Raw genomic sequence first — 17,581 nt, 5'->3', positions numbered from 1 at the left:
ATTATGAAGGAATGTCTGCTCACAGGATTGAATTGTCTGCAACCTCCATGGGATAATTGGCGCTAATCAGTACAAACATCACAGAGCATTAAAAATAATGAAACTGAGTGAAGCCATCACAGACCTGGACAGCTGCTCTCTGAGAGAATAAATGGTGACACAAAGCAAGAAGGATGTGAGTCAGGTTCCCCACTGCTGGTACAAGATAGAGATGTACCAAATAACTAGAGATGTAAGGAACATAAATGTTAATTGAAAACTCAAGATTGATTTTCAAAAACCCAAAGTAGAAGAAAAGTGTTTAGCTGCAACATGAGTGTATTTGTAAAGCTCTCGGTAGTCATTCCTGTATCTGTGTGCTTCTGTCCTGTTACCGTAGTGATCTGAGGCGTGGATTCAGAATAAAGCCATTTTTGCTACAATCTGAGGTCTGTGTGTGTGTGTGTGTGTGTGTGTGTGTGTGTGTGTGTGTGTGTGTGTGTGTGTGTGTGTGTGTGTGTGTGTGTGTGTGTGTGTGTGTGTGTGTGTGTGTGTGTGTGTGTCCCTCCCCTTCAGGCTTGTCTTTGTCTCACACTAACCAGCTGTTGCTCCAGTATAATAAACTGTGTGTGCAGGTCAATGCATATCAGTCGGCTGACCTGTGTGCCCATGGTGGCACATTTTTTTTGTGGGAAAATTAAAACCCCTCCAGTCAACAATTTGTTATTTCCACATTTGTATCGTCAACTCAAACCAAACATTGGCAAATGTCCATTAGACATGTTGTGGTGAGCCTGTTTCTTCGCAGCAATCCAACCTAGTCTCTTTCTGTGTCATCACACTTATTACATATACCTATTACATACTGCTAACATTATACTTGTGTCACGATTTTACAACATGAGGATGTGCTGCTTTTTTTTATAGGTTTTAATTACCATTAATCTAAATAAATAAAAGTTGTCCTTCAATATAGAAGGAAAACAATTTAATTGTATGAATCATTTACACCACTTTTAATACAATTCACAAGGCATGTGGCCTGCAGGCCTGTTCCAGACAAATATATAATATATTCTATCCACTCACACTGGAAACAATATATGATGAAATAAAAATAATTTAGGGAAGAATATGAAAATCGAATGATATTTCTTATTCTGTGACAGCGCTAATGGACCCAGTCTATATTATTTCTTGCTGGGTCGTAATGTTTTATATAAAAATATATGGAGCACAGAGAAGCATCCAGACTTCCGGAAGGAACTTATATATAATCTCTCTTGTGGATCCTGGGCAGACCCCAGGGACATGCCTGCTCCAGGCATCCTAATCAGATTCCCACACCACCTTAACTTGCTTCTGTTAGCGTGGAGGGGTAGCAGGTTTCACTTCTGAGTCCCTCCCTGGTGGCTGAGCTCCTCGACCTCCCACAAAGAGTGAGAACAAAACCCATTTCCTCCACTTGTATCTGTGACGATCTCATTCTTTCAGTTCAGCGTCACCTGGACGAAGCAGAACCGAGGAAAAGGTGGATCGCCTCTGTGTTCGTTGGTCGCAAATGTCCATTGAAGACACGCGCTTCCTGCTCCGACGTCTGCGTTTCAGTGAGTGATGTGAGAGGAGGCTGCATGTATCTCAGAATGTGGAGCAGCCAGTTCTCGGATGTACAATGCAGAGACACCAAGGGAGCTCATTATAACAGTCTACAACCTTCCCTTGCTCACACTCTGTATTTAGACCCTCTCATTTACATTACATTTCATTTCTTTTTTTTAATTTTAGGCAGAAGATGAATGAAGCTATGTGATCTCAGAAGTCACTGTCATATGTAGTGAAGCCTTGTTACTTCAATAAAAACAGACGCTTCAGAAAACCCCGAGACGTTGGGTGCTGCCGAAGACAAGGCTGAACACAAACCTGACATCCCATAAATATTTAGCTTGAATACAGTACGACATCTGGTGTATTTAATGTCTCTTTGGACCGATATGACCTCAGGTTGACGGAAGAGCAGTGAAAACAAGATAATATCGGGGTGATTAGGCTTTCCCCAAATGTTGTTTGTGGGATTTTAAGCAAATCCATGACCTGTTTTTCCTAAAATACTCGTGTTTGACTGTATCATTTTGGAATTAAACAACCAAATACCTTTAAACGTGTAGTGCCGTAGCTTATTGTGGTAAACTGGCCTCACTCAGGCAAAAATCAAAAGCAGGAAAATATATACAGTATAACAGATACCAGATAACATCTCCAGAAATGTAGTTGTGATACACAAATCTATGACATACAAGTTGAAATGTCTTAAAGATGAGTACAATCTACTCTGAGCTTGCATGTTTTCACTCCCCATAATGGCAGGCTATTGCTTTGTTTAATGCTTTTACTGCCGTTTCCCTGATCTCTCCGATAGGAGCGTTGTTACCATCTGCTGTTGAAGACTATTTCTCAGTATTGTTTATGACCTTCAAACTTACTCCAACGTCGTGACCCCGCCGTCTGGATACAAAGGTCACTTTTATTGGTAACTTGTAGTTTATGTCCAGTCATTTTCCCTCCTCCCCAGTGAAGACTGCTGGCCCTGCTTTCTAAAATAACATAAAACCTTAATTATTCGGCTGCACTCAATCCTGTACTGTTACACCAAACCATCTCCATGAACCTTCTCCTCCTGCCCGGTCGCTTCATCTCCAACATCCTTTGTCTATTAAATCTTTAGCACATGACTTAACCATTTCCACCTATATATCTTCTCTTTGTCTCAACCTGCCCTTTCTGATCTGTTCACCTATAATCCAGTCCACGGCCAATGAAAGCTTCAGTATCTCTATCTCTGCCAGTTCCGGCTCAACTTTCTCTCTTTTAGACAATGCGATGGTCTCCACACTGCAGCAGGCCTCTCCACTGCTCTTACATGAGACAATGACATATTTGAAGTAAATGCTTATATTTTCCATCCCGTACATGGTCAGCCAACAATATGTCTCCAACAACGGTGTGGAAACAGATGTGTTCTTCCGCCAGACCCAGTTACATAATCACGTTTCCCATCACACAGCAAACACAGAGGTAATGTGGATCTTTTCCACCTCATTGGCAATAATATTTGCACCACTTTGCTGTAGTCCGTGTTATCAAAAAAGCCGTGTTGTAAAAGACATTTACCGAAGTAAAAGAACCCGCAGTTCTCATTTATCAAGCGTTGTCGTACAATAACCACCACAGTTATGACATGCTGAAAGAAAAAAAGTTTATTGTGGAATCAGACGTTCATCATTTTCCGTACGACCTGTGTTCGTTTTCACTGTGGGCCACACTCCCCTGAGAGAAAACAGGAGATTCAATGTTTCAGAATAAACCCCACATTTTATCAACAGTTTGAGATACACTGACAATAACAACGGAGGCATCGGTTAAACAAAACTTCTCATTATAGATACTGTAAACTTACAAGGAGTCCCTTCATCCTGTAGATCTTGGCGAGGGGCGACTCCTCTGCACAGCCCAAAACACTGCACGGTGGGTCCGCATGTGGAAAACCCTCAACCGTCTGTCAAAAGGAGAGGAGATTAAAGGAGAAGTTGTCCTGCCGACACTCTTTAAAGGTGAGCGGGGGGACGTTAAGACGGAAGCTCACATTCCCTAAAGTGTCTGCCAAGTTGTCCAGCTCCCTCCTCCCTCCTGGGCTCAGTCCATACGACCAGTGCTGACAGCCGCTCTGTGGCCACACGACCCCCAGCAGCAGCAGCCACAATGCCAAGCTCCCCGCAGTCATCCTGGGACAAGAGAACACTCATATTGCACGTATACACACAAGCTTGAACATCCGTCTTTAAAAACACGGTTCCAGTATTCATTCTGAGAATGTCAGGGTTCCATTTTTAAAGAGGCGACGCCTTACCTTTTGTAAATAAAACAGTGAACTTGCCTGATTTCTCCGCCGTCTCCGGTGAGCCCCGCTGCAGCGACATTTTCAAAGGCTTATATAAGCCTGTTCTCCTCCGACTCCTGCACTACTTCACCACAGGAGGTCAGAAAGTGGGATTTAAGCCACACTTTGCAACACTGGCAACCCACAGAGTCGTTTAAAAGATTAAACTGGATGCGATTGTTTTGGGGTTTTTCCCTCAATAAGTAATAAGCCACATGTTCCTTCACAAACAGTATTTTTCTGCAGCAGCTCAAATGGAAATTCATTCAGAACTGAGAAACAATAGACAAACAAAAAACAAAAAAACATAAAAACGATGAAACAGAATTTCTTCTTCATAGCAGTTTATTCATAACAGTCTTTTATGGAAGCGTATTCCCATGGTCGAGTGCAATATTCATAGACGGGGAGAACCGCGGCGCTCCCCACCTCAAACAGAAAAGTCCACCTCTGCTCCCGGTTGCATTCAGCGAGACGCATTAAAATAAATAACCGTAACTCCTCCATTGATTTTTTTTTCTTTTTTCTCCCACCCTCAAGGTGAAATACACAACATGATTGCCTTCATCGTTCATTCTCACAGGCCGGGTACCTTTTCATTTATCTGAGGGAAAAGTATTGCATCGGAGCAGCTTTGAGCTTCAGTCCGAGAAACTGCAACCGCTCAAAGACGAGCAAAATTCACACATGCAGACAGACGCAATCCGGAAAACAAAAACTGAAGGGAGCTCGTTCACCAAACAGCTGATGACCTCCGCCTATACGCTAGCAAAGGACTACACTCAGGACGTTTTTGGAAGCTCTGGATTTCATTTACAAAGGAGTACAAGCACCAAATATGTCGTTTTCTTTTTTGGCGAAAGAGTAAATATACCATGTTACAAGTTAACATACACTTGTGCAAATAGGTTCAAAGCATGATTACGTGGTACGTGACACATTTCCAGGCAAACCCACTTTGACAGCATCAAACAAACAAACAAACAAACAAACAAACGGCTTTTCCTGCTGGATTATCTCTCAGAGCGGGAATGTGGGGAAGCCGCGACTGACATACAGAAAACATTATGACAAGCCATGCCACATTCAAATGCATGCAATTGTGGATCACTCACACATCAGATTAATAGAAGAGGTAGATTCACAGAGCACAAAAAAGGGAAAGCTTCTTTTTTTTTTTTTAGGGGGTGTAAAGTAAGAAAGGAGAAACCTCACAGCTCTATATCATGTATTGCATACCGAAGCTGTGTTTAAAACTCGCCTTTAGCATAGTTTCTTTAATGGTGCACTTCCAGCCTCACAGACTGTGCTATTATATGGCTTTGGCTTGCATTGCTTTCTTTAGAATATGGTAAAATCCAGCAAATTTAAGTTACAAACTTAAAGAGGAATATATATATATATATAGTGACACAGTTGTTGGTAGATAAACTCGTCTAGTTCTGCTACAGCAGCGTCCAGTGAAGCTCGCTGCTCTGAACTTCACCGCTCACACGTCATCTGAGTCCCACTCCTATTGACACGTCAAGTAAACACGCATTACGCAAAACATTGAAGGAGTATAGGAACTGGACTGCATCCAGATACAGTTACACAAGGAACACGTCTTTGTTTTGGTGCTATAGTGGATACAGCTGGACATGGAAGAAAACAGCCTACCTACAAACAAACAAACAAACAAACAAACAAACCCTGGATAAAGTCTAGTGCAAGATATTTAAAGCTAACAAAACGTTGGTGGAATGCCAGGGATGTGCAGACAAATATCTGCCCTGCAGACAGACCGGACAAAGAGGAATACACTGCATGACGGGCCGGAGAGAAATGAGCAATAAAAGACGCGGGTGGAGGTTCCGGGTGGAACTGCAGGAGTGTGTGTGTGTGTGGAGTTATCTGACGCTCTGCGACATGTGCAGAGGGGTCAGCATCTCCTCGAAGATGGCTCCTTTAACGTTGGACCCTCTCAGGTTGGCCTCTTGCAGATCGCAGCCGGACAGGTCACAGTTCTGGCAGAAGGGAGGGGAGGCATGAAGAGAGAGCGAGAAACAAAGAGGGAGGGCGAGAGAGTAAATGGAAGGAAAGAAGAGACCGTCGCAAACGGCAAATGCGCAGTTTGAGATGACGTCGATTCTTTTAATCAGTTAATTTGATCACTTGAGCGTGTCTGTGACTTTCAAAGTTTTTCTTTCTGTTCACATAAATAGCGACGGCTGTTTACTGCAGCCTTCCAGACAACACGCTGTCATTAACGCTCAGAAAAGACTCGGAAAACAGCAAATAAGCACAATTTAAAAGCAGGAGGCAATTATTTGAATAACAATACATTGTTTGTTTTCCAGAGCTGCGGGTCAGCCTCATTACGTTTCGCAATGCTTTTTTATAAAACCTCAGCAGATGTGGGGAAATCCTGTCTTAATTAAAAAATAACCTATTAAATCAGACATACTAATTTTTGTCACATGGGTGAGTTTTAAGAAGTTGATTCAAAAGCATGTTAATCTTTCAAACCCCAGCAAAATTAAACTGAAATCTCTAATTGGAGGCTTTTATTTGTAACAATTAGTCTGATGATGCTAAGAATGGTGAATATATTTGCGTTATTACATGGCAGTGAGTGTTGCACAAAAGTTTGCACTTTAAAATTAAAGAATAAACTTGATGTGAGAATTTTTGCTGAATAAATCTTAAGTGTTCAGGGAGGAGCCTTTTCCAAAAATAATGTTTTGAAAACTCCTACTGTACGATAACATGCAGTGACAAACACAGTCAATCCAATGAGGCCCGTAGAAAAACATGTAATGTGCTTTCAAAAAAAAAAGAAGAAGACTCGTATTCGGTGCTTTAATTGTGGTGAGTCACTACACTTGACCCTGTAAAGCCGCTCTGGTGATAATCCCGTCGGACAGCTTTCGCGTACCTCGAGATCCGTCCCTGCCAAAGTGGCTCCCCGCAGGTTACAGTTCTTCAGCTTGGCGTTTTTCAGAGTGGCCACGCGGAGGTTGATGCCGGTCATTTGGCTTCCTTCCATGTCAACTCCTTTCAGATTCGCACCTGACGGGGAAACACAGGCGCTTGAAAAGGAGCGGGCGGCTTGCGGGGCCGCCTCTCCTTTGACGAGGAGCCGCCGTGGCAGCTCACCTTCCAGGTTGGCCTTCAGCCCCGATGGATCCTCAAAGTTGCACCCTTTGAGAGACGCCCCCTCGGCGTTGGAGCACAGCATCTTTACCCCTTGTAAGTTAGCACCCTTCAAAACACAGAGATGGACGGCAGCTATATCAGTACTTCGCTCACAGTCAGATAAACTCCTGGTGAGGATTACAAACACTGTCTGCTTCTCGTTTTAGTTTAATGAGCTACATGTGGAAGTACAGACACATCTCAGAATATTACAATACAATGGAAAAGGTTGGGTTTTTTTTATATAACGGTAAAACGTCTATATAATTTAGATTCATTACACAAATTGAAATCTGATGATTTTTATTTCTTTTATTTTAGCTTATAAGTTATGGGTTAAAAATAGAGCATCTCAAAATAATAAAATAGTTCATGAGCTCTCTAACTGATACAACTGATACTAACAGATTGATTCATTGAAAAGTAAAAGGTTTAAAAATATTCATTTAAAATGTGAAATAATGTTTCAATTACAGTATATTGTTTTGAATTCAATTGCGTGTGTGTGTGTGTGTGTGTGTGTGTGTGTGTGTGTGTGTGTGTGTGTGTGTGTGTGTGTGTGTGTGTGTGTGTGTGTGTGTGTGTGTGTGTGTGTGTGTGTGTGTGTGTGTGTGTGTGTGTGAATGAGCCTGTTTCCATTAAAAATCCAATCAGGGTAAAAAGAAGAGATTACAACCAGAAAGTCCAGTATTCACCGATAAGAACAACAACAACAAAAAACTACACATGCATCACGGAGGGAAGAAGAAAAGCTGGACTTTTCCTGCAGTGAGGTTATTTTCGGCGCGTTCACCACAGGTCCTCTGGTTCAGCATGTGTAACATAAAACATTCAGTGGCGACAAGAACCAAGAGGTCACACACACACTTACATCCAGGTTGGCTCCGGAAAGATCCGCCCGCTCCAGATTGGAACAGCACAAGTTGGCGTGCGTCAGGTTGCAGCGGCTCAGGTTGGCCATCTTGAAATTGATATATCGCAGATCCAGTCGGGACAGATCGGCGCCGCTGAAATTAAGCCCCTGAAAAAAACAAAAGAATGACCCAATGGGAGTCAGATATTAGCCTCGATTCCTGTTGATTTATACAGGAAGACGGGCAACAAAACGTTTCCAATGTGAGGCGACCACGCCAAGATAATATATAATCGACGTTGGCCTTGCTGTTAAACATTCTAATAACAAGTAGTGATTAAATTCCCGAGGTGAGACGGACATTAGCAGAAACCTGCTTCAACTGTAAGACAAGATAACTCTAATTAGATCTGATGAAGTAATATGCTCGAGAGGAAAACACACACCGTTCTTAATTTCCCTCTATATACGTTGTACATTTGAGCTCGGTTCTGCCTCTATTAACCCCGTTGCTTCCTTCATGGCACAACTTATTAATCCTTCCACATGCAGCTTTCACCGTTGCAGTACGAGCACTCGTGTCACATTCGTTGTTATTTCCATGCCTGCAAATGTCTTATAAGATCATTTCACCAGAATGTGTGTCTTTACTGTACATTGTAATTTGTCCAGACTGAGGTTGTCTCACAGATCCAGCTGGGTTCGGTTTAGACACTCCTGATCGACAACTTGCTGCCAGAGGCCAAAGATGTAACAAATCTACTGTGAACATTTCTGACAATTATAGAGGCAAAATGCAATTTTAATTAACATGAATGCTTATATTTATTTTTGAAGTACGGTAGTTTCAATTGATATCCGCTTCAAATCAGTTTAAGATCCTCATGATCCTTCCATGATCTGTGAAATCAATCATTTGCTCATTTTTGGGGGAATTCAGTTGTGGCCACATGTAGCCTTCCAATCCCTCATGTCTGCTCGAGAATTAGTAACAGAAACCTGGAATAAGTGAATTTGTGTTTAAAAAAAATAAAAAAGGAAGTTTGTTGACACGATAACAAGCTATGATACTTTGAATTATGTAATTACACTGATTACAGGGCAGCAGTATCGCAGTTGGAGGAGCAGTTTAAGGTTAAATTGCCCTGTCCAACTGTCCTTGAGCAAGGCACTGAAATCCAAATTGCCGATGAAGCTTGAGAGCTCCTCACGTCGTAGTCGATGCCATTAATGTTTGATTGCGACTCCCTGTGAGTAATTCTGCAGCGCAACCTTGCCTTTACCGTCGTTTCCCCTGGGCTCCAGAGCAAAGACTCTCCGAGGAGGATTCTGTCATCTATTCCTGATAAGGTACCTGACAGCGGAGCTCTGACTTGGTGGGCGTCGCCAGAAGAAAACGCACAAACTCCTTGCGCGAAATTGGAGAGTGATCCTCCGGAGGCTGCGAGCTCTGTTGTGAATATGAGCAGATTGAAAAGTCACAGCGGATTGGATAGGACATGATCAAATTATGTTTGGAGTTCACCTTCTAGGTTTCACACCTTGATTGAGGCCTCCAGCTGCTCAGCCAGCTGTTCGATCCCAAAGAAGCGCGCCTCCTCAAGGACGCCTGGAAGACATTCGGGGACAATGACAGCTGCTCTTACTGGGGGTCTTTTCTCCGCTGACCCGACTCTGGGCGGACCTCCTCTTTCAGCCCCTCACCTCGTACGTTTATGCCTTCATTGATGATGAGCTGGCCGTGCCTCAGGTAGTTAAGGATCGGCTCAAAGTATTCAGGGCTGCGGTCGATGAGGTAAGCCCCGTGCTCGTCCTGCTTGTTCCCCCAGACGTCTGAAGCAAACACATCGACGAGCCCACGTCAGCGAGGAGCCTCGCACGGATGATACATTATCATTGATTGAATCGCCAAAGTACCTTTCTCTCGAAACATATGAGCGAGCATGCTCTCTGGCTCTTTGCTCACCAACGTGCTCCTGAACGCACCGAGCAGAGAGAAAACAGAGAAGAAAGAGCATGAGTAACGACCGCTGTGAACAGAGGTGTAGTCCATGTTGAATAAGGTTAAATTCCAAGATTTGAACTTTTACTTTTTGAAGGTGGCTCAACAGAAGATATACCATTGATCTTACTCTTTATGCGTAATGGATTTCACTGCTCCAGTGGGTAACAGGCACTTTATAATGTATGAAAGCACAAATCGCATCTATTGAAATTGAAATTCAGACTTTGGACTGCCTTCTGGGTGAATATCATGGACATCGTTGCACAGACAAGTCAGAAAAGATCATAATCTAATAAATTATTAAGCCTGTGAACACCTGTACAGATACTTTTATGAATGATACCATGCGGCACACCACTAAATGAAAGCACTTCAAACAGATCACATCATGAGAGACCTTGCATGAAAACTGCAAGCCGACTTACTTTTACGGCTCCTTTGTTTGAATTTATAAATCAATGTTGATGCTTACCTGCATACAAATGACGCAATTGAATTTTGTTCTTCTGTAAAGAAAGCGTGGCGAAATTACTGCACGCTCAAGCCTTTCTTATTTTCATGAAAAGAGTGACTGCGAGGCTTATTGTATGTATTTGTTTATTGTATGAGATCAGTTTGGCACCTGAAAGCAGGTTTGTCACGCAACAACAAAGTCATATTGTTTCACTTCCTTGTGCATTTGTGAGAGGACCTATTCAAGATTCAGCCACAGTGTTTATGCCCAAGGGTAAATCTGTCACAATCAGCAGTCTTTGAAAAGAAAACTTGAAACACATAAGAGGGAACTGTTCACAATCCACTTAGCTTCCAGACACGTGTCAGACGTAAACTAATTTTAGGGACCCAAACACAAGAAGCTCAGACCTCAACGTGACATGTGCTTATAAAAAATAAAAATACAGTGTGCGGCCAGACTAATTGAAGGAATCTGAATATGCCCTTCCTTCATTAGGCCAGGGAGTGTCTCCTTGAGGGCATCCAACAGGTTATCCTTCATCTTTATTAGCAGTCAAAACACGCGTTTACACAACTCCCACTGGATGTGCTGTTTGGATCGTCGATACCTGGTGGTGGTGAAGAGACGGCCACCGATATTCAGGGTCAGCCAGTCAGTGTGGGCTCCCTGCAGGTCTGATGTAACCTTGGCTTCATCCTGAGGGTCTGTGAAAAAACAAACAACCCCTAAAGCAGTGTGCAAACCTTCCACTGGAAGGGCATATCTGAGGGCCACTCACCAATAAAAGGGTCTCCCTCTGACACATACAGCACATCATCATCTCTGTCACAAACACAAATCAAACATGTGATGAGTGAAACGTTGACATGGGACTGAGTCTTGTGGTTGTAAAGGAGCTCACCTAATGAGGGCGATGTCGTCTATGAGTCCACCTCTCCCATTGTAAAAACAGGAGGCTTTGATTCCTAACTTATTGCTGGCTACTGATAGTAAGTCGGACAAGGTGCCGTACACTGCTACAACCTGGGAGGAAAACGATGGGATTAGTGAGGATTTAATCCCAACATGAAAATGGGGTTTCACGCCGGATTAATGACCTGCATGTGCAGGCAGAAACAGTGATGGGGATGCGGGGTTATCAGCTTGATGTGGTGTGATATCGTGGTTCGTTTTAGATGCAGTGCCGTGTTAGAGCTTGTGAGGTTTAATAGTGTATTTGAAGGTTGAGCAGTGTTTTAGTCATGCTGAGTGGAAAAATCCAGTCATTCTGCGGCCCGACCTCCACACTGATCACCCCGATTCATCACCTACCTTGCCATTTTTAGATGTCCCGTTAACAAATAATGTAACTCTTCTCATTCTTTACGCGCTTTGGTTTAAGAGTGATTTGAACAATAAAGTAGTTTTGTCCCCCTCCCAGCTCACTACTCGCTCGTAGAAACAAATGAAGCTGGTTAGCTAAAGCTGCATCTGATCACAACATGAGACAAAAGATGCCTTCGCTGCCACCCTAGAAAGGTGGGATTTATGAATATCTAGTGAGCTTCTCTTTAATTGTTATGGTTGTCCTGAGGAGGTTTATTTGCATCCTCATCATTTTCTTGCGCCATTGGTTTAATTATTTGTCACACATAATTAATCTAGCATCTTTTTAACATTTAAAACATGTAAATGTTGTGTTTTAAATAGAGATAATCGTCGAAACAAATCTGCAACTATGACAGTAAAAAAATACCAATGTACATGAAGGCATCTTTCCCCTCTCTCCTCTCTCATTGGCCAGAAAAGGTGTTACGTAGGCACGTTGGACGCGTCAGGCAGACTGACGTATTTTTTCCGACAGCGAGGAACTTGTGTCGTTTTCCTCACATAAACACGTTTTCTTTACGTTTTTATCGTTATAATATAACATAACTTAGCTTCTCTTTCTGAGCTCATGTGTTGAAAATCGTCCCGATGGTGGTGTGAATGCACCACAAAGAAGAAGAAGTTGTCTGACATGTGAACCTTATGGTCTCTAATACTTCAGACATTAATTTTTGTTTGTTTTAATATATTTTAGTTTTTGATCGACCTGCCGGTGAAGCATCATGTCAGATAAACATCAGTGTGCATGCTGCTCTCACCCTGCCCCCGCTCCCAGTGTTCACCAGACCCTGGACGAGATGGACTTTGAGCGAGGTATGCAGACAGGATTGACCATGTCATCCAGATGCATGCACAAGGTTGTATGACGGTTTATCTTTCTGTGCAGGTATCTGGTCTGCTGCAGTGGATGGAGACTTGGACAGGGTCAAGTCTTTCGTCCAGAAGGGGACAGACCCAAACCTGAGAGACTCAGCAGGATATACAGCTCTGGTGGGTTCTGGACAGGAGGAAGTATCACTGTTTTACTATAACCTACAAACGAGGGAAGCCTTGTTTGTGTATCTGCAGCTTCCAGATGTGTGCACTTCACGGTCCTGACATTTGACATCATATTTTCAAAGCAGCTTCTTCATTCTGATAAGCATTTCATTTCAGAGTTGGGAGAGAATGCTGATCCTAGTTTGTACTCAAGTACTCACTTAAGTGAGTAAAAACACTATCAATACTTTAAACAATGTAATAATAATCAAAAGAATAAACCTGCTTCAAGAATCCAGACCAAAATATTTAAGATTAAAAATGTGAGTTTATTCAGTTTGTATGATTTTGATAGTAGTGACGTTTATAGCTAAGTGTAAAAAAAATTTCGGTTTGAGTAAAACTACTTTATTTGAGCAGTACACAGATGTACAATCAGTGTGTATTTGTATTTTACTACTTCACACCCGGATTTCTTCTCTAGCAATCCATCCATCAATCTACAATTCAAAGGACCTTTCCAAAGCTCTTAACACTCCTTCCAAACCCACAGAAATCAATGCATGCTTTTTGAATAAATGTTATTGAAATGTAAGAGGGATGCTGGAAATGTCACAAAGTGATCTCAAGTTAGAAACATTCAAATGTATCAATGGGTTCAATGTAATGTTGAGGTCTTTATGTGACCTCCAGTAAAATATAACCAATTTTAATAGTCAATAGTCCATCATAACGCTCACAATCACACAAATGGCCACTTTTGTCTAACAAATTGTCAAACAGATGCCTAGATTGTGGGAGAAAGCCAGAGCACCCTGGGAACACATAATTACAGGGAGAACATGGCAGCTTCATGCAGTCCTGTGAGGAAACACTGAAATACCTTTCTATCACCCAAAACACAGACTGACTTAGTCCTAAACCATCGTGACAGTCGCATAAAGAAAGCATGTTTTGTGTTCATCAGAGTATTTCATGCAGATATACTGCATGTAGGAAGACAATGCATTTAATTATACAGAGCCGATAAAAGATGAACCTGAAGGTAATTCCTCGGATGGGAAGTGTTTTCAGTGTGGGAGACTGACGGTGAATCATTTGACAATGATCCAGATTAAGAACAAGACCAGATTCTCCAACTCTGGCCCACACTTAAAGGTAAAGTATGTTGCATATCTCTTAAAAAAAATAGTATACAAGTGAACACATCACTTTGTTTTTGAATGAACTACCTAAGGTTCTGTAAATAGGTCTGCTGATGTCAAGTCGAACAGCTAATCCAAATCCAGCATCCAGTTCCTCCTCAGTCCATTAAAAAAATGGGAGATTGAAAAGGAAACAGAAGAGAAGCTATTGGAGACGTTGATAATCCAAACTGAAAAACAAACTGATAATAGTTGCATCATCTAACCTTTACATGCTGCACATTTAAGTAAATGTGTGGATTTCAGGACTGGAAAATGGGAAGAGAAACAGTGCAGTTTTTATATGTGTCCCTGTAGGGCAAATGGTATTGCAGTAAAGTATAAAAACATACATACATGGCATAAAACATTTAAAAATCCAAGAGGGAGAGGATAATACAGTGTGCTGAAACAACATCAGTGGTACTGAATCAGAATTGTAAGATATACTCAAAATAGGTCGGCTCCAATGCCTATCGACTTTAAAATCAAGGTTGTTAAAGTGACATTAGTGCATCTTGTGAGTTTCTGCCTCCTGTGAGAAGCCACAAATCAAACCAAATTAGGGATGACTCCTCCTACCCTGTCCCGACTTCAGGAGGGAAATGGCTTTAGGGATGAAGGAGTGCTTATACCTATTACTCTTCGTATGCAGAAGTCTCAGCCAGAAAGCCAGAAAGCAAAAACTGGAACTCAGCTAGTAATGGATGGGAGTCGTTGGAAAGGATAGCATTCGCCTTCCTGATTATTTGTCTGTCGAACAGATCAGTTAAAAACTCATTGTTCACTGCTTTTTTATGACATTGTATGCTGAGGTTACTAAACCATCAAAGGATAGAAAACGTCGGCACAAACAAGAATGATCAGTAAAATAACAATCATAAAGGACTTATCGATTTTGAACGTGGAGAGTTCAGACAATACAGCTGTCGTTGGCTTTCTTTTGTGTGGAGATTCTTCTCATGACAAGTGAAACTTGTTTTCCAGAGTCGTCCCAAGGTATTTATAATTATCGACAATGTCTACTGTCTGGCCTTTGATGATGGCTTTTTGATTATTGTTGTGGGACTTTTGTCTAAAATCGATGCACAGTACTTGCAAGATAAATCTGTGAACCAAAACCAATGAGTCTGAATTAATAACATATATTTTGTGCGTGTGTGTGTGTGTGTGTGTGTGTCTTCTCTTAGCACTATGGGAGTCGGAGTGGCCACGTGGCTGTATGCACGTTCCTCCTGGAGAACGGCGCCTGTGCCTCTCCTCAGACACCCGGCGGAGCCACGCCGCTCCACCGAGCGGCGTACTGCGGCCACCTGGACGTGGCGCGGCTGCTCCTGCAGCACGGAGCTGACCCCGCGCTCTGCGACAACGACGGCTCGTCCGCTTTGCACAAGGTACACGACTGTCGCACCATTCCCATTCGCTGGGTTTAACCCGGGCCTGCGTTTTAGCTGATTTGTTGATCTCCCCCGAGTCCAGGCTGCAGAGCGAGGCCACGAGGGCGTGTGCCGACTGCTCCTGGACCGCTGTCCGGCTCTGTGCGGCCGGGTGAACAAGAGGCTGCAGCTCCCACAGCAGCTGGCGCAGCAGGAAGCTCTGCAGCGGCTTTTAAAGCCGCCTGAGGCACGTTCACGTCACACAAGTGATTCAAGATGATCCTTGCTGAGGATTTATTTATTCACTATTTGACTGAAATTCATCTCATTTAAAACTTTTTTTTTTTTGTGCAAAATTACACTTAAAAGTGCCTCTGACTGGAAATATCTAAGATTATAATCTGTTTGGAGCTTTCTTCTATTAATACTGCCCTGTTTTTTTTATTGTTTTTTTTATTTTTACACCTTTTGAATTGGATACATTTCTCATAATTACACCCTCATAAAACACAAAACCGTGTCAAATACATGTCTGTGGAGGATTAGGAATAAGATGTACAGTCAAGGATACTCCTGGGAAATAGTTAAAAACAAAACAGATTTCCAGATTTCTTTCTCATCATAGTCTGAGAGCGATTAGAAAAGTTAGAAAACTGTCTTTGGAGGCTAACATTAAAGTAATAACTGAGTCGTTCAATGAATTTGTTTCAGCTTTATCAAACAGATGGTGATAATAATAATAAAACATTATATTGCTTCAAGCACATGAAAAAGAAGCAACATGATGGTGGTGAGACACAAGTCCCACGTGAGAGACACGCTCACTGACACGCTCACTCAACATTGCAGTTTCTCTGAAGTTGTCAGATGCTTCCTGGTTGCCTTCACACTTTTATTTGTCGTCTCCAGACGACTCCTCACATAGATCCCCTCCCTCGCAAAGTTCGCTTCAGCTCCCGTCGCTCTCAGGCTCTGGTGATGTCTGCTCCTCCCAGGAGCCTCTTGTATTCAAACGAATATGATTAGGAAAAAAATATGAATGTTGATTGCTGTGGGAAACAGTGAGAGAATGAGTAATAAATCACTACCACTGCACTTTGAACATGTGCCCGCTTGATGCAGCAATATCTATCAAAGCTGGCGTCCAAGTGCTCCCTGTGTTGGAGTATTTATTTACATTTATCAAAATAATGGTGGAGGGCTGCGCCGTCCTGTAGTGGTGAACAGCCCTGACTCTGATCAATGATGGCCTTGCTTTAAACAAGGGTTGGGATTTGGAGAATTTATGTGGAGTTCGCATGAATATTTCCCTCACAGGCGCCCTGATGAATGTGAATGTGTCTGACTCTCTGTGTTTACTGTGTGTAAACCCTCCTGGGGTCGACTCCAGCCCCCCCACACCCACAGAACACACATGGATAAAAATGGTGTCAACGATGACTCGATCTGCGTTTTTTTTTTTTAGGTAATATAAATGTCCGACAGCAGGGGGAGCTGTTGTCTTTGAAGCAACTTGGCATTTTTCTGAGGACACCACGTGAATTGGATGGCCGCGAAGAGGGTGACCTCATTCGATCCTCCCAGTTTGCCGCTGGACAAACTAAACAGAGTGGCTGTTAGAAAGAAAAGCTCCAGTGTGGCTGTCGCACTGTGAGTGAGACAGCTGATGGAGGGACGCCCGGCAAGATCGCCTGCTTCCATTTCCAATAAAGTCTCCCCGAAGACAAACATTGCAACGTCATCTTTGTGTGGAATGTGAAAACTCTTTTAAAGCTCGAGATAATTCCCGTTTCTGAATCTGATGTTGCTTTTAGGAGAGAACATTGGGCTCGCGGTCTGGCGCTCGCAGTGTTTTGTTTGTTTTTTAATCTGTTTCTGCTGTGCTCATTTTTATATCTGTTTGCATTTTACCAAACATGTGGAACCTACTGCTTCTGGTGTATGGCATTGGAACTTATTAGCGCGGCGAGCAGATGTCGATGCTCGATGGTGTTTGTATTTTTGAACTGATTCAAACCACACAAGTGTCCGACAACCTGGAAACTCTTAACTCCATCACACATTTTTATAGCTCCCTCAAACTGAACTGTTGTCCCAGGGGTTTTTTTTTTTTTTTTTTAATTCAATAAATTATGCAAGGAAGCAGAAGTCTTTAGCTTTTGTCGTGCCACTTTCACCCAAGAGTCTTCTTCATTGTTCCTTTAATAATAAAAAAAAGAAGACAAGATCTCCGGGTGAATGGAAGCGCGTCGACTTTTTCTTCTGACACA

At 42.5% G+C, this 17,581-nt stretch overlaps 3 protein-coding genes across 3 annotated transcripts; 1 reads left to right on the top strand and 2 right to left on the bottom strand.

Moving 5' to 3' along the window:
• Positions 1 to 3,213: 3,213 nt before the first annotated feature.
• Positions 3,214 to 3,757, bottom strand: LOC308132566 (progonadoliberin-1-like; the record flags this gene model as incomplete). The annotated part of the gene is made up of 3 exons (XM_080499710.1): positions 3,214 to 3,303; positions 3,434 to 3,532; positions 3,620 to 3,757. 3 exons carry the CDS (start codon positions 3,755 to 3,757, stop codon positions 3,256 to 3,258), a joined length of 285 nt encoding a protein of 94 aa, XP_080355836.1. The 3' UTR covers positions 3,214 to 3,255.
• Positions 3,758 to 4,250: 493 nt separating this feature from the next.
• kctd9a (potassium channel tetramerization domain containing 9a) lies at positions 4,251 to 11,837 on the bottom strand. Its single transcript, XM_080499729.1, has 12 exons — positions 11,717 to 11,837; positions 11,307 to 11,428; positions 11,184 to 11,227; positions 11,013 to 11,109; positions 9,861 to 9,919; positions 9,648 to 9,776; positions 9,485 to 9,552; positions 9,298 to 9,393; positions 7,962 to 8,111; positions 7,052 to 7,157; positions 6,831 to 6,964; positions 4,251 to 5,919 (listed from the first exon to the last, which is right to left on the bottom strand). Exons 1-12 carry the CDS (start codon positions 11,762 to 11,764, stop codon positions 5,803 to 5,805), a joined length of 1,170 nt encoding a protein of 389 aa, XP_080355855.1. The 5' UTR covers positions 11,765 to 11,837; the 3' UTR covers positions 4,251 to 5,802.
• A 613-nt stretch (positions 11,838 to 12,450) lies between these two features.
• On the top strand, positions 12,451 to 15,803 carry ankrd39 (ankyrin repeat domain 39). The gene is made up of 4 exons (XM_080498954.1): positions 12,451 to 12,586; positions 12,660 to 12,763; positions 15,126 to 15,329; positions 15,415 to 15,803. Exons 1-4 carry the CDS (start codon positions 12,496 to 12,498, stop codon positions 15,589 to 15,591), a joined length of 576 nt encoding a protein of 191 aa, XP_080355080.1. The 5' UTR covers positions 12,451 to 12,495; the 3' UTR covers positions 15,592 to 15,803.
• Positions 15,804 to 17,581: the final 1,778 nt, after the last annotated feature.

This window comes from Blennius ocellaris, assembly GCF_963422515.1.
Source record: "Blennius ocellaris genome assembly, chromosome: 7".
NCBI classification, from domain to species: Eukaryota; Metazoa; Chordata; class Actinopteri; order Blenniiformes; family Blenniidae; genus Blennius; species Blennius ocellaris.
Note: the sequence above shows the minus strand (reverse complement) of the source record. Positions and strands in the feature narration are given on the sequence as shown.